General features: G+C 45.0%; 1 protein-coding gene across 1 annotated transcript; it reads right to left on the bottom strand.

The window, feature by feature from the left end:
• Nucleotides 1-2,996: 2,996 nt before the first annotated feature.
• Nucleotides 2,997-10,173, bottom strand: LOC136550341 (formin-like protein 13). The gene is made up of 4 exons (XM_066541886.1): nucleotides 8,850-10,173; nucleotides 8,573-8,769; nucleotides 4,449-4,687; nucleotides 2,997-4,042 (listed from the first exon to the last, which is right to left on the bottom strand). The coding sequence occupies exons 1-4, from the start codon at nucleotides 9,995-9,997 to the stop codon at nucleotides 3,248-3,250; spliced, it is 2,379 nt and encodes a 792-aa protein (XP_066397983.1). The 5' UTR covers nucleotides 9,998-10,173; the 3' UTR covers nucleotides 2,997-3,247.
• Between the last annotated feature and the right edge of the window lie 5,128 nt (nucleotides 10,174-15,301).

The following is a 15,301-nucleotide window of genomic DNA, read 5'->3' as shown; positions in this document are numbered from 1 at the left end:
AGGGAGAGAAAATTAGAGGGGTCAACAACTTTTCGACGCCATGGAGAGGTTGCTGCAGCAAGAGCTTTATGTTCTATTCGTTGAGAGTAGTCTTCGTTAGGTGAGAGTTTGAGAGTCGCTCTAAACTCTATTTATGTAATAATGCAACCTAAGTACTCTATGTGTATGGGATATGAACATGTATTGATCTATGTTGTAGCTTATCATATAACTGTGCTAGAATGTACCTCTTTATATGTGTTACATACTATGTGGTGCTTGATTTCACCTGTGCTGTTACAGCAAGTGCGGCAGTGCCGCACCCAGGCCCGGCAGTGCCGCTCTACGGTAGTGCTGCGGTTATAGAGCGGCAGTACCACATCCAGCTATCACAACTATCTTGTTGTGCATAAACTGTCATTTGTATCACGTTTATTTATCTATCACATTATGCAGCACCCCACAGAGCATGAATGTAGGGGGAGCCCCATCACTTTCACTAAAATATGAATCTTGGCTTCTAATGCCAATTCGAGAATTCAATTCTCCACTCACACATTTAGAGGGAGGCTCTACATCCATGGATCAAAAATCTTAGTTGTATTTCATATCTTTTGTAAGCTCTAATTTGATTGTCATCAATCACCAAAAAGGGAGAGATTGAAAGTGCAATCAAGCCCTAATTGTGGGTTTTGGTGATAATGACCACGTAATTAGAGGACTAATGAGATTTATCGAGATGACAAGCAGAGAATATATAATCGAGGATGCTATACGAAACGGAGGTGCCCTCAATTATAAATATCGATGGCTTCAAACTCAAAGGAGGTTGAAATTCTTTTATATTTTGAAATTGAGTAAGGAAAAGCCATACTATAAAGGGGGACACAATGCTTGAGCTAACATGTGCTACCAAGTGCTCTATCTTACACCTACATCCTCAGTTACTCAGCCAAGATAGCTAACACTTCACTCTTACCTTTGCTGTCTTGCCTTGTGCGGCAATGCCACACCTGGAGAGAGGCACTACCGCTGAGTGGCACTACCGCACTTGAGCCACGACACTGCCGTGACTTAAGTGACCGTTGGGGGCTAAGGGGGTATTTATACCTTTCCCCTTCCTCTCCAACGTCTCTCTTCTTTCTCTGAACCGTTCAGTTCGCCCATGAACAGAAAAGTGCTCATCTCTCTCTCCTCCATTGGTGACCTTGAGCTTCCAAGCTTCTTCATTGATTTCTCCATCAATCATTGAGAGAAAAAGGTGCCAAACTCGATTAGAGAGCAGATCCACTGATTTCCAAAGCCTAAAGAGCACTTGGTTCACGTTTTGGCCAACGGTTGTGTTTGTTACTCTTGGAACTTGGCTCCTAGCCGGCTAGAGCGTCGCCCGTGGAGCTTGCCAACTTGTGTGGCAGACCCGAAAGGTTTATAACCATCTCTTGCAGCTAGTAAACCCACCCCTCATCTTAAGAGGTAAATCTCTTGACTTGAGAATGAGAAAGGGTTGCAAAACCCTAGTCTTAGTGGTAACCTCAACAACGTGGACTTAGGCAAGCCTTGGTGACGAGCTGAACCACGAGATAAATCATTGAGTCACCTTGTGCTTGATTTACTTCACTTGCACTTCACATTGTTGTTGAGGTAGATTCTAGGGTTTGTGGCCAATCTACTTGTGTGTGGAGTTCCTACCACTTCTAGCTCTCGATCTGTGAACCTCATACCAGCAGGAAGCTAAGGAATTTCTCTTATCTAAGTTTCCATTCACTGATTTTGAACTATGACTCAAAGTTGTATGCATGTGCAGTAGTGTTGCTGTTATAGCTCGGCAGTGCTGCGAGGTCAGAGCGGCAGTGCTGCGGATGAAATTTAACATCTGCTTGAGTTTTGTTTTAACAGGCCCCCTCTAGGCTAACCACAAATCCTACATAGTATATATCGGTAATTTAGAAGGGAATATTTTTAATAACAACATACCGAGGTAATTTAGATGCTAATTTAAAGAGTATTATAATAGCATATATGTAATTTAGATGATAATGTAGAAATTTTTAGATTATCTTTCATAATGATAGAGTTAAGGGATGTGCAATACAAATACAGGTTTAGAGGGTTCATAATGGCATTGGTGGATAATATACATATAATTTAGAGGATTATTTTAGATTTTCTTTCCTAAACATAAGTGGCTAGTTTAAAATTAGATTTATGAAATACTTTAAATTGTCTTTCGCAATGGCATAGGGGGGTTTGTACTTCAGATGCAAATATAGGGCATTAAATTATTTTTACTTTCTATAATAGAAAATGTGGATGTTTCTTTTGAAAGTAGAATATATCTAGTTGTAGTATTATAATGACCAGATGTTTTTATTTTTTGAGTTTCTAAAATTTATCTTTGTTTTTTTTTTTTTTTGCTAGCACATCTCATGAGAGCTAAACAATATGGAAGATCTGCTAGCTCTCCAATTAATAATAGCATAATATGTCTGACTATTATTATTATCAATGATGATTTTATCATGTTAAACTGATGGCCGGTGTTTCTGATTTTTGTGAGGTTTAGAATTTATCTTCTTTTCTAACACATATCGCAATAATTAAGGTGTAAATGTCGTTGTTGGGGACTTCAATTAGTTAGATATTGCGAAATGGGCGTAATAATTCTCTTTTGTAAGTACAGAACAAGAATAACTTTAGGCCCACCTTCTCCTATCTGTGCTGGCACATCCTTTTTACTTCGTTGTCACCAATTCGGTATCCATCTGTTTTCGTACTTCCATGTGCCTTTCCATCAATTCATCAGCCTCAGGCCCTCCGCGATCATGCTGGGAGCTACTCTCCCTCGATCCTGTCTTCCATGTGTACCCATGACTGGAGCCTCTTCTGGTCTAGATGCAGAGACAGAACAGGCTTGCTTCTGTAACCTTTAATCATCGCACCCAGATGGCTGGATGTTGAAGATTAGTACATACTACTCCTATTATCGTAATTTCACGCCATGACACTATATCACCATCAGTCCAGTAAGCCGCCCATCTGCATACTTTTATACTAATCACAATTACAAATGTAACAGAGAAAATATACCATCATACCGACCCCAAGAAACCCTTGTCTGCTTTGTACAGCTATATATCTTTTAACCTCTGTAGAAACTACCCAGTAACTTTTATCTACTGAGTTCTGACATTGGCTACACATGCTCAACAACTCTGCAAGAATCACAGGCCTCGAATCCGAACTATTCTACGCATAAAAAAAATGTTTCCTAGTCAGAGGAGCTGTCCTCGTCAGAGGAGCTGAGCTCCCTCCGCTGCTCGTTCCGGCGCTGCGGCAGGGAGGTGCCGCCCGAGACGCGGAACGACTTGCCGGACCCCATCATCACTCTCTCCGGCGTCCTGCCGACGTCCCGGCACACGCGGTCCAGCGTCGCGAGGAAGTCGCTCACCACCATGAAGATCCTCAGTGGGTGAGGCTCCTCCTTGATGGCGTCGCCGTGGAAGTACTCCGTGGTCTCCTTGACACGCTGCAGCGCGCTCTCCCCGGCTGCCTTCACTGTCTCAATCTCCGCCTGAGCATGTCCGAGGAACGTGTCAATCGCCTCGAAGAACTTCTCGCTTGAGACCTGACCGGGACATGCCTGGTTGAGCTGAGAGACCAGCTTCACCTTCTCGAGGTCGGTTTCGAGCCTCGAGACGCTGCCCACCAGCGTGTCCATCTCCAAAGTGGCAGCACTCTTCACGTTTGAGAGCTCACTGCTGAGCCCTGCAAGCACTTTCAAGCCATCCTTCTTGAACTGTTCCTTACTGGTGCTACCGGGATTCACTGCTGCTGTTTGATCAGAACCGAAGCCTTCAGATCGAATGATCTCTTGAACTACGAAATGGAGCACTGTCGTTTTTCCGTCTGTCGACTTGATGTCTGCAAGCTTTAGAAGGGTGTCAAGTTTGAAGGCCCTCGCCTCGCCTCGATTAGTTCCATCGTTCATGCGGTTCCCAGTCTTCAGAACTGCATCTAGCAACTTCAAGAATAGCTTGCTGCTTCTTAAATCTGTACAAGCTGCCTGAAAATTTTCTGAAGAAATATTATGTTTTGATAATTGGCCTGAATTTGTGAAGGAACTTGTATGAAATCCATAAGGTGTTTATACTATGTGCATAAATGCTACAAATACTAGAGCAAATATAAAGTTTAAAGCAGTCTACTTTGAATAATTACTAAAACATGTGTTAGCAATATAGAATGTGACAAATTTATTTCTAAAAAAGTGAATACGTGGTAAATTTACTTAAAAACAACTATATACTCCCTCCGTTCCAAATTATAGTTCACTTTGGCTTTGTCTTAAGTCAAAGTTAGAGAAGTTTGACTCAGGACAAAAGCTAAAGTGAACTATAATTTTAAACAGAGGAAGTAGTTTGTAGCAGAGAATTAAAATAAAAAAAATTCAAATCATCATAGACATTTACCTCTAGCGTTCCAAAAGATTTCTTTAAATAATTCACTTCAGTGCCAAAGTTCGCTCTGTACAACATTGCGTCTACTCTTTTGAAGGCAAAAGGAACATCAAGTACGTCTTTCAGAAAGCGCTCTGCTGGATCAAGCTTTGATATATCGCCATTATAATCTTTCAATTTCAGTTCTTCTTCTTTGGTCGGTGCCATCTTAGCTAGTGTTTCGTAGAACTCAGACCCCAAATCTCCATTTCCTGTTGAACAGTTCAAATAGCATCAGCTAAAGGAACCAAAAGGCAGATGGCAACTGCAAACTGCGACCACTGCAGCCACAGATTGACTTATGACAATTGAAAATATCAAGAGGACATCAACTGCAGATTGACTGTGCATGTCAATATCTGGAACAGGGTGATAATGTGCTATGCTGCCTTATCCCTATGACTCATAAGCGTTAATGCACAGCATTTCCCATTTGTTGGTGATTTTTAACTATGTGGCTCGTGTATCATGTCAACTGTATATAAGGATATAACTCAGTACTGAAATGGTATCCTTGCAATCAAATTGAACTAACTGTATAGATGAGATATGTTGGTTGTGAACAATAAACAGGGGACATGAATTGAAGCTTGTTAGATCCAACAGATATAGCTAATCAATGTTTCCATGTGACTGCATAAGAAAACAACTGATTCATAGGCCCACTACCATGCCATGTACAGCAAAATCTTATTTTTACAAAAGGAAGTCCCTAACAAAATAAACTTGCAAGGTCATAACATCACTACTTAAATATTCGTCATCAAAAGGCTCATGGTGCTAATAATTCTGGTTTGTGTATGCCAGGTAAGGACTGCACCTAAGCGTTACAATAAGAAGCAATTTGGGACAGATGTCACACAAATCATTTCTGGAACCAGTTATGGAGCTAATAATGTCTGAAGGTATACTGTCCATGGTGAAATAATTGCTAAAAAAAGGGCGTACCCAGTGCAGAGAGCTCCTGCTCTGTGCGGCGTCTGGGGAAGGGTGTTAGTGGCAAGCCTTACCCTCGCCTGTGTAATGCGAGAAGACCGCGACTCGAACCCAGGACCTTCCGGTCACAGGCGGTAAGACTCTACCGCTTGCACCAGGCCCGCCCTTCTGGTGAAATAATTGCTAAGAGTCCTTAAAATGCACACCCTACAGAGAAAATAAGATAATCTAGAAAATAAAGCATTATAATCATGGACGAAGTGGCCACCCGACCACTTATCTATCTTTTCTTTTGTGATTAACAACTCCTCTGTACTAATTAATTAATTTTGGTTGAGAATAAATTGAGAAGCTCCTACCCCAGACTGTGGCAGGAGTAAGTACAGAGGCAATAATTGAAGCTTCAATTACCGCATAACACATCAAATTATGTATGCCACAGCAAAGTTATTTTTTGTTGAGAAGAAATTGAGAAGCGCTATCTGGAATCATATCAAGATATATAATATATGTTCCTCTTTTTGATAGCTAGTCTATCAACTGCTATTTATGATGAGAATTGTTAGCAATAAAATAGTGGTTCAACCATTCTCAACCTCCTTGTGATCTCTGTAGCTAAAGGAATTATTAGCCTTGAATGTCAGATGACTCTCCAGGAAAAAAAAATGAATAAATCATGACACATTCAACTAACAAGATCAATGTACTTGTTTATTATAAGAAGCACATCAACTAATCAACAATTCAAGATCAAGCAATAAAACACCTAAATTTGGTATGGATAACCCATGATATCAACATAATCATGAAATCATTGAACCGACTGCAACAACTTTTATAAGAACCTGAGCTGGTTAGAGGTATGGGTGTAAAGTAAACCCCCACACCCAGGTTCAAGTCCGCTTTAGATCACTTGCAAGAGAGAAGTTGACGAGCAGAGGATGGCCTCGAAATGGATATGCAAGTTGTAGGAAAAGCGAATGACAGTAAAGTCTATCAAACCTTCCATTTTCTTAAAATGAAAAGGAATGCTGAAGTCTAAAGCAACTGAGAGTTCAACACTATGTATCAGTTGCCCAATTTAACACTTTTAACTACATCTGTTGCCAAGTTTTAAATTGCATATCTGTAATACAACATAATCACAAGACAGAGAAGAAGCATTGAAGGTAAAGAACCTGCATCTTTGTGACAGATGCAGTTGGCCTCTCCAATGCATGTCCTAATATGCGTCCTGATCAAACTATGACCTACACGAAGTGACTTATGATGCTAAATCACTGATGGTTCACAAAAATATCCACACCAGCTAATCAAAACTTAACAACTAACTATTTGAGCAGATAAGATAAAAGTTTTATTTGGATGCAGTAATTGAAGCTGAACTATCAACAACAGAAGTTTATTTGGAACATATGGTGCCTTTCAAAGATTTAATAAAGGAGTAACAGTGTAAAAATGATCCTCGTTGGAACGCGTTGCATTTAGTCTATGTGATCATGAAAGTAACCCCTCACCAAAGAAATCTTGAATGTGACGATTGTGGTCAAAAAGCAGGACAGGTATAGGAGCCTTCACTATCAGCATACATCTAAACAAAAGAAAAGGTGCCTTGTAGGTAAGGTTGAAAACGGACAGAAAAAAATCCTGTCCCGACCCGTTCCGTTTTCTACTTTCTTCCGTCCGTTTTCGTATTTGTGGGATCCCGTTTCCGTATTTGGGAAAGGGATTTTTCCGTCCGTTTCCGCGAGATCCCGTTTTTATCCAGAATTGACCCGTATTTATTCCGTTTTTCATCCCGTTTTCAATCTATGTGAGATATGACTAGAAATTGATATGTTCATAAACCTACTAATCACAAATTATGCATGTTAACATGCTAACACATGGTACACTAGTGAATATTGGACCGATAATTTCGTACGTGTATATTATTTTGTGACTTTGTTCATGTATACTCAAGAATATTTGATCATGTTATTCTAACTTATTTTTCCGGCTCTCCGTCCGTATTTGTCTGTTTCCGTATTTCCTTATATCCCCATCCGGTTTTAATTCCGTTTTTTTCCCGAACCCGATCTCATTTCCGCTAAAAATATAGAAACGGAAATGGGAGAGGAGTTTTTCCGCCCGTTTCTGTCCGTTTTCATCCCTACTTGTAGGGAACTAGGAGAGATTCCGTGGTATAGTAGGGGTTTTTTTAGGTAAGCAATATGATAGTTTTGCACTGCTGATAGTTATGTTGGCCTTCCAGGTATAATCTGTGTTTTTTTAGGGTTTCAAGGAGGGGGAGATGTGGCGGCGGGGGTGCGATTCTACAAACTGGAGGATCCCTTATAACATATGAATTAATCTGGCGAACAGTGTGAAACGTATTTTGCAAACCTCATAGTCACAACAGGTCAACAGCAGCAGTATTCAATCAACAAATAGGCACTAGAATGTCAATGGCATAGAACATATTTTCATTAACCTGAAATTTACCAATTTAAGTATATATCCCAAGAGAAATTCCGCCAATTAATTAGCATTCCCTTTCTTACTAACCAACAACGGTGACCCTTTTTGGTAGTATTTTAAGAGTTAATAGTCAGCCATAAAAATAAAAAAAATAAAAAAAGAGGCGCCAAATCATCTATTTGTGGCGATCAGGCGCTAGGGCGGGAGTGGCGCTAAGCACCTAGTTTTTGATTTTTTGAAAATTGGAAAAACTGTTCTTGAGATTTTCTGGGGACCAAGTGCCTGTTTAGTTCCCAAAATTTTGCAAAATTTTTCAAGATTCCCCGTCACATCGAATCTTTGGACGCATGCATGAAGCATTAAATATAAATAAAAAATAAAACTAATTACACAGTTTAGACGAAATTCACGAGACGAATCTTTTAAGCCTAATTAGACTATCATTGGACACTAATTGCCAAATAACAACAAACGTGCTACAGTACTATTTCCCACAAAATTTCGCCAACTAAACAGGGCCCAAACGGCAGCACCCAAATCACTTGTCAAGTTGCTGTGTGTACTTTGTTTAGCAGTAACCAGAATGTACTATGGGGACATGTGGCCATTGGGCACAAGAGCACTATAGAAAATTCCAAGCTTCGCTGGGGACCAGACTAGTATAGAATTATGATTGTAAAGAACTGAGAGCAAAAACTCACCGTGCATGAGTGCTCCAATCACATCAGCCGATGTCACATTGAGCACCTTGAGCATGATCGCGACATTCTGTAGCCTCTTCGGGTCGAGCAGCCGGTTCTCCTGCTTCCCGGTGCTTCCCCTCCTCGCCGCCTGATCCGAGTTCCCCGCGCCGCCGGAGTTGTTCAGGAACAAGCTCTCCATTGCCGCTTCGTTCACGCTGCACCAATCACCACGCAGTTCCCTGCTCAGTGCAGAACGATGGGGTGTTGTGGAAACATGAATGGAAGAGGGTCGCACCGGAACGAATCGGAATTGTTGACCTGGTCCCAGACTGTGGTGCGGCCAGAGATGGCACGGAGCTTGTCCCAGTGCAGCGGCTTCAGGCTTGGTGGCTTCGGCGGCCGCGCTCTCCCGCCTTGGCCATCCGGGTTCTCGCCTCCCCTGTCCTGAACAGAGGGGTCTGGGGAATTGGTTAGCGCCAAACTGGCGAGGACGGCCGGGGGTGGGGACTCCTCGGGCATCGGTCGCAGCAGCCTTTGCCTCGGTGGCGGTGGGGGCGGCGGTGGACGAGCAGGCCGTGGGGGGTTAGCTTGCGCCGGCGTCAGCGTGGGCGCGGGAGCAGGCGCGGGTGGTTGAGCCACAGCCACTGTTTGCTCCAGGGTGCTGCGGTGGCTCGTGCTCCGGCTGAACCAGGACTTGGCGGTCTTGGGCGCGGTGTAGTACGTGGCCTGGTCCTCCTCGTCGGAGGAATCACCAGTGGTGGTCATCGGCGGCGTGGACGCTGGCGGAGGCGGGGGCTGTGCCGCCGGCCGCTTCAGCGGCGGCAGCGGGCGGAGGTCGGGGCTCGGCTGCTTCACGAGCGCGAGCGGGCGGAGGTCCGGGCTCGGCGGCCGGTGCCGGCTCACCTCCACCATCGTCGTGAGCGGGTCGAGGTATATCGCGTCGGACGCCGTCGAGCTCGGCGACGGCGACCGCTGGTGCCGCGCGCTGCTCCCCACGTCGCTGGCGACCCGCACGGCGACGGAGCCTGGCGGCGCCGACTTCACGGTGCGGAGGCCGTCGCCGCCCCCGCCCCCGCCGCCGCCTCCGTCGGAGCGTCGGCGCCACAGGAGGAAGCACGAGTAGAACGCCACCGCGAGCACGACGAGGCCCGTGGCGAGCGCGATCGCGACGGTGTTGGTGAGGCTGGTCGCGGACCGCCCGCCGCCCTTGGACGCCGACGCCGCCGCGGCCCCCACCAGCGGCGGCGGTGGAGGCGGTACGGTCGAGTCATCGAACCCCGGCGGCGGCGTGGAATCGATAGGGAAAAACGGCTGGTGGAGAGAACGCCGCCAGAGACCAACGCCGTCCTCCGCCACCGCCACCGCCGGCGACGACGACAGCAGCAGCCCAGCTACCACCGCCACAACGAGCTGCGCGCTCACAACCTCCGTTCCTCTCGTCATTGAACAGCTCTGGTAGAAAACAAAATACTACTCTAAAAGAAACGCTGAATTCTCCTCCGAAAAATTGAAAAAATTTATGTCGTTGCTTAGGTTTCTTTTTCTGGCGTGGCCTCCGGAAGGAGGACGACGCCGAGGAAGTTGGCTGCCTCACCGAAGTGGCAAATGAGTGCTCTACGCTCCACGGGGATGAAGAGAGCCAATGCGGCAATGCTGCTCCTCTGAAGGACCAGCACACTGACATCTGGGCCCCGTGTTCCAGGCAACAAGCACGGCCCACGAGTCAGGGAATAACCGTACGAGGGTTGATTCGCGATGAGACTGCTCGTTCTGGTTCAGGACTTCAGGGGCGGCCGTGCCGGGTGAAACGAGAAGCGAGCCGCCATTTCGGCGTGTTCAATCGTGTCGGTCACACCGAAGGACCAGCACCAGCAGGCCCGGGGAACATCAACGCTGACCCAATGATACGTGGGACCCACCTGACAGGGCCACCCGCGTCAGCATCACAGGCGTCGCGTGGCGAAGCAGTAAATGAAGTGGCCGTTCGTGGACACGAGCGGCAGTACACGTGGGGCCACGACGGACCCACCGGAAATCTTACGGCCATCGGCACCTTCCCATCTACCCGCGCTGTTCTAGCCTGCTAGTTGACATGTCACTGCCGGGTGGGACCGCCGAGAATAGGGCCAGAATGTCAGTGGGGACACGCTTTGTTGAGTGGTAGAACGAGCTGAGGCACGATGGCTTTCTCGTCATGTTTCGTCGTCGTCTGCGGTGGGCGGAGGACTGTGAGAGTGTGAGTGGTACAGTACAGTACAGTGTTCGTGCGTGTGAACTTGGGGCGTTTGATTCGACGTACTAAGGCCCCGTTTATTTTTTTTGATTTCGGTTACTGTAGTACTTTCGTTTTTATTTGGTAATTAGTGTTTAATTATGGACTAATTAGGTTTGAAAGTTTCGTCAAGCGATTTCTTACTCAACTGTGTAATTAGTTTTTTTCGTCTATATTTAGTACTCCATGCATGCGCCGCAAGATTCGATGTGACGAGTACTGCGCAAAAATTTTTGGGTTTTGGGGGCATCTAAACGGGGCCTAAAGTTTAGTCCATGTCACATCGAACGTTCAGATCCGAGAAATTAAATATAAGTTAATTATAAAACTAATTACCCAGATATGGACTAATTTACGAGACGAATTTATTAAGCCTAATTAACCCATTATTAGCACATATTTATGGTAGCATCACATTGTCAAGTCATGGACTAATTAGACTTAAAAAATTTATCTTGTAAATTAGTCGTAATCTATGTAATTAGTTATTTTTTAGTTTATATTTAATACTTCATGTATGTGTCTAAATATTTGATGAGACAGGGGCTAAAATTCAGTCTAAGGAACTATGGGGTGTTTGGTTCTACGGACTAAATTTTAGTCCATGTCATATCAGATGTTCGGATACTAATTAGGAGGACTAAACATGAGTTAATTATAAAACTAATTACACAGATAGAGACTAATTTACGAGACAAAATTATTAAGCCTAATTAACCCATCATTAGCACATATTTACTGTAGCATCACATTGTCAAATCATGGACTAATTAGGCTTAAAATTTTTGTCTCGTAAATTAGTCACAATCTGTGTAATTAGTTATTTTTTTAGTCTATATTTAATACTCTATACATGTGTTCAAACATTCGATAGGACAGGGACTAAAATTCGCCTCTAGACTGAGATCGTGGTCGTGAATTTCCTTTTTCTGTTGGGACTTGGGAGATTTAATCTATCCCAAGAACACATTGTTTTAGCCTTTCCTAACAACTAGATTTTTGACTGGTACACTTATATTATCTTATAGCTATATTTATAATGTCTTATTATTATATTTATAATAATTTTTTTAGTGTAATTTATTGGACAGAGCGATGTAATTTAAGTATTTCTATACATTGCAAATCTTAAAAACATATATACCAAAATTTTCAGAAAAAATTTTATATTATTTTTATGAATTACAGAAATTAGAGAAATATATGTTAAATTTTGTACAAATGTCATATCAGATACAATTCATGTCATATCAGATACAATTCACCCTAGCCCCTACCTGTCCCGCTTGCCTAGTGAACCGGGATCCTCTACGCCACCCGTACACCCACTTCCATGCCGTACTACCACAGAGGATCCTGGAAGGGAGGGCTACGCGGTAGCCATCACGGGGCACTCTGGGCGCGCACGGCGCTCCAAGCAGCGGCAGGGACGGGTCAAGGGGATGAAACAACCGGATGCTCTTCTGTAGCAATTCCGTGGGAGATTCGTCGCCTCCTCCGCGGCTTCCACTCCAACCACCGAATGCACACAGCACAGCGGCTGTGGGGGCATGGCCGCTGGCTGGCCACGCACAGCTCGCCTGCGTGGATCGTGGACCGTGGTCGTCGAATCGACGGAGTGCCATGGCGACTTGACGAGGGACTGTATTATCTGACGGGAATCGAGGAGAAGTTTCCTCCAGATCGACTGCACAATTCAGTACTGTGACATGTTGTACAGACGACGACTTTGGGGGCAGAACGTCCAAGAAACGCTGCCAGAAACTCGGCAGTGCTCCTGTTGGAGAAGAATTTTGACTAGCCATGTTTAGATTGAAAAAAATTTCAACCCAATGAATAATAGCACTTTCGTCTCATTTGGTAAATATTATCCAATCGTGGATCAACTAAGCTCAAAAGATTCATATCGTGATTTCGAACTAAACTGTACAGTTAGTTATTTTTTTACCTACATTTAATGTTCTATGCAAACAACTAAAAATTGATGTGATGAAAAAAGAATGAAAAAACTTAGAATTTAGAGGTGATCTAAACAAGGCCTCAGTTTTCCCCCTGGCGTCCATTGAGTCGAGGTACAGCGTGGTAGTACGAGTACCAAACAGCAGAGATGAGCCAAACGTGTTCATGATTCGCGTGCAGCAGGATCGGAACAAAGCTCCGTCGCCTGTCTCTGGGCTCTCTTTCCACCCTCACATTCGGCTTTTTGACGCGCGGCATTTCGTCCGCTTCAGCCTTCCACGTACCCTTTTCTGGGCGTTCTCAGAGCAGAGCATAGGCATAGCCGCCCTCTGAAGCAAGCAAAGCACAACGCTGCCGCCGGAAAAGGCCGTCGCGCTGTACTATACCCGCCCACTGCTGGCCGTGGCCTCCCTCCCGTCCGGTGCACGCTCCCGCCCTGCGACACTTTTTTCTGCCCATGTGTGCGGATCCTTCTTCGGCGTGGAATCGAATGTACGCTGCGGGGGCGGGGCTTGGCAGTTGGTTACACTGTCACGTTGCTAAAGCGACACTAAACTTTATGCCACGTTCATTTGGCTGATAAGCCATAGCTAAAAAAAAATTATTCATTAACTGAAAAAATACGGCTTATAAGCCAAACGAATATGGCTCTATAGTCTCCTAGGTGCCCAGCCGTATCATTCTCCGGATCATTAGCTCATGGAACAAGTGCTAGTACTACTACTAGGTCTTTGTGATCTTAACCAAGCGATCTAATCTAATTCTATGATCATAGTTAGCAAAATCTATGTTCCTACTTCCTACGATGTTTATGTTACCAACAATTCGATCTTACGTTTGACAACCTTGCATGGTACTACATCGGCATGATGGGGGTCGCTTTGCTGCTCCGACGCGGCGGTCACGTTCGTGCCCCCCTGTTGTTAATGATCCTGTCGGCATCACGACGGAGAAACAGAGCTACCGACAGGTCCATCGCCGTTGGCGTCGCCGGCCCGGAGCTGCGTGTGCGGCTGGCCTGGCATGTACCAGTAGCACCGACTACCGAGCACGGGTGGATGGTGACCGGTTCCGTTTGGTCCCGCGAGTCGCGCTCGGCGCAGCGAAGCCCGGTGGCCGGTGCAGGAGTTCCCCGAGTACTGACCTGTTGCGGTGAGCCGGTGGCTCTTGTTCAGTTCCGGATGGACCAGTGGTCATTCAGAAAACCGAAGGCGGCAATTTTGTCACGTACGTATGGACTATGGACCACACATACGGCCCATACCATACGGCCATACGCTCGAGCCGTAGTAAACGGCTGCAGCCGCAGGCGAGTACGGACTAGCATGTTGGCTGATGGCTGTGTCTGCAACTGCAAGGCTGCACGCGTCGCCGACAGCGTGTTTCACTGGTCTCTGTCTCAGACCACGAAAATTCAGAAGCATATATGCGTTGTACGCTTCATCACAACCATAATTCAGGTGGCCCTCTCTTATTTTCTCTAACGTTCATAGTCGTTCCGGTAACTGACAGGCCTAAGAATTTTACTCCGAGTATATAATATTCTTCCATATACAATTTGGTACATAATTATACAATGGGGATATAGCCCTTTTTCATTGAGATGAGTGAATTACAAGTCAGCTAAGAGAGAACCCTTATAGCACAAATTACAAACCACTAAGACAGTAGTGAGTGACCTGGAATAAACATAGGAACAATAAAAAGACAGAAGAAAGAGTGACTGCCCCCAACACTCTAGACCTACAACTATGCCTGCAATAAAAGTAATCAACGCTAAGGTTGCCCACAACAAAGACAAAGCCGTGGTGGCAAAGCATTCACCCAGAAAAGACACATCAACATCCAGTAGCAACGGCGGCAAAGCATCCGCAAGTGAAGACCATAGCGGCCAAGCATCCGCCAAGAGGTGGGCCCGCACGCTCTCGGCAGCAAAGCATCTACCAGAGAGGAGACCAAAGAGCCAACAGTGGCAAAGCATCTGCCAATGGTTCCATCGACGGCCAATAAGTATCCGCCGAGGAAGAAACGAAGACGCCTCCTACGGCAAAGCATCCGTAGAGGTGAGTGGCCATGACACCCTCGGCAGCAAAGCATCCAACAACAATAGCGGCAAAGCATCCGTTGTACATAATCCATATATACAACCGATCGAGAGAAAAAAAAACAATTTGGTACATAATCCATATATACAATTTAGTACATAATCCATATACAATTTGGCTCCCTTATTACACATCATAAATATTAGTATATTTTTATATATAGTAGAAAAATATTTGACTCTTCAAAAAGTAACATGTGCAGACGTGCAGTAATTCTCGAATGAGGAGGCAATGGCTTATGCTGTAATGCCCTAATGCCCTAATTGATATGATAATTCTACCTCGCCAGTGGAGCCGGCTAGTCTGCAAGAGAACCAGACATGCATCCTTTCTTGTGTCGCTACATTGCTCTCTGCTGGATTGGCAGTGGCTACTGATGTTGTGTGTCCTCAGTCCTCACCTCATCGAAGC

Source organism: Miscanthus floridulus, chromosome 4 (assembly GCF_019320115.1).
Source record: "Miscanthus floridulus cultivar M001 chromosome 4, ASM1932011v1, whole genome shotgun sequence".
NCBI lineage: Eukaryota > Viridiplantae > Streptophyta > Magnoliopsida > Poales > Poaceae > Miscanthus > Miscanthus floridulus.
Note: the sequence above shows the minus strand (reverse complement) of the source record. Positions and strands in the feature narration are given on the sequence as shown.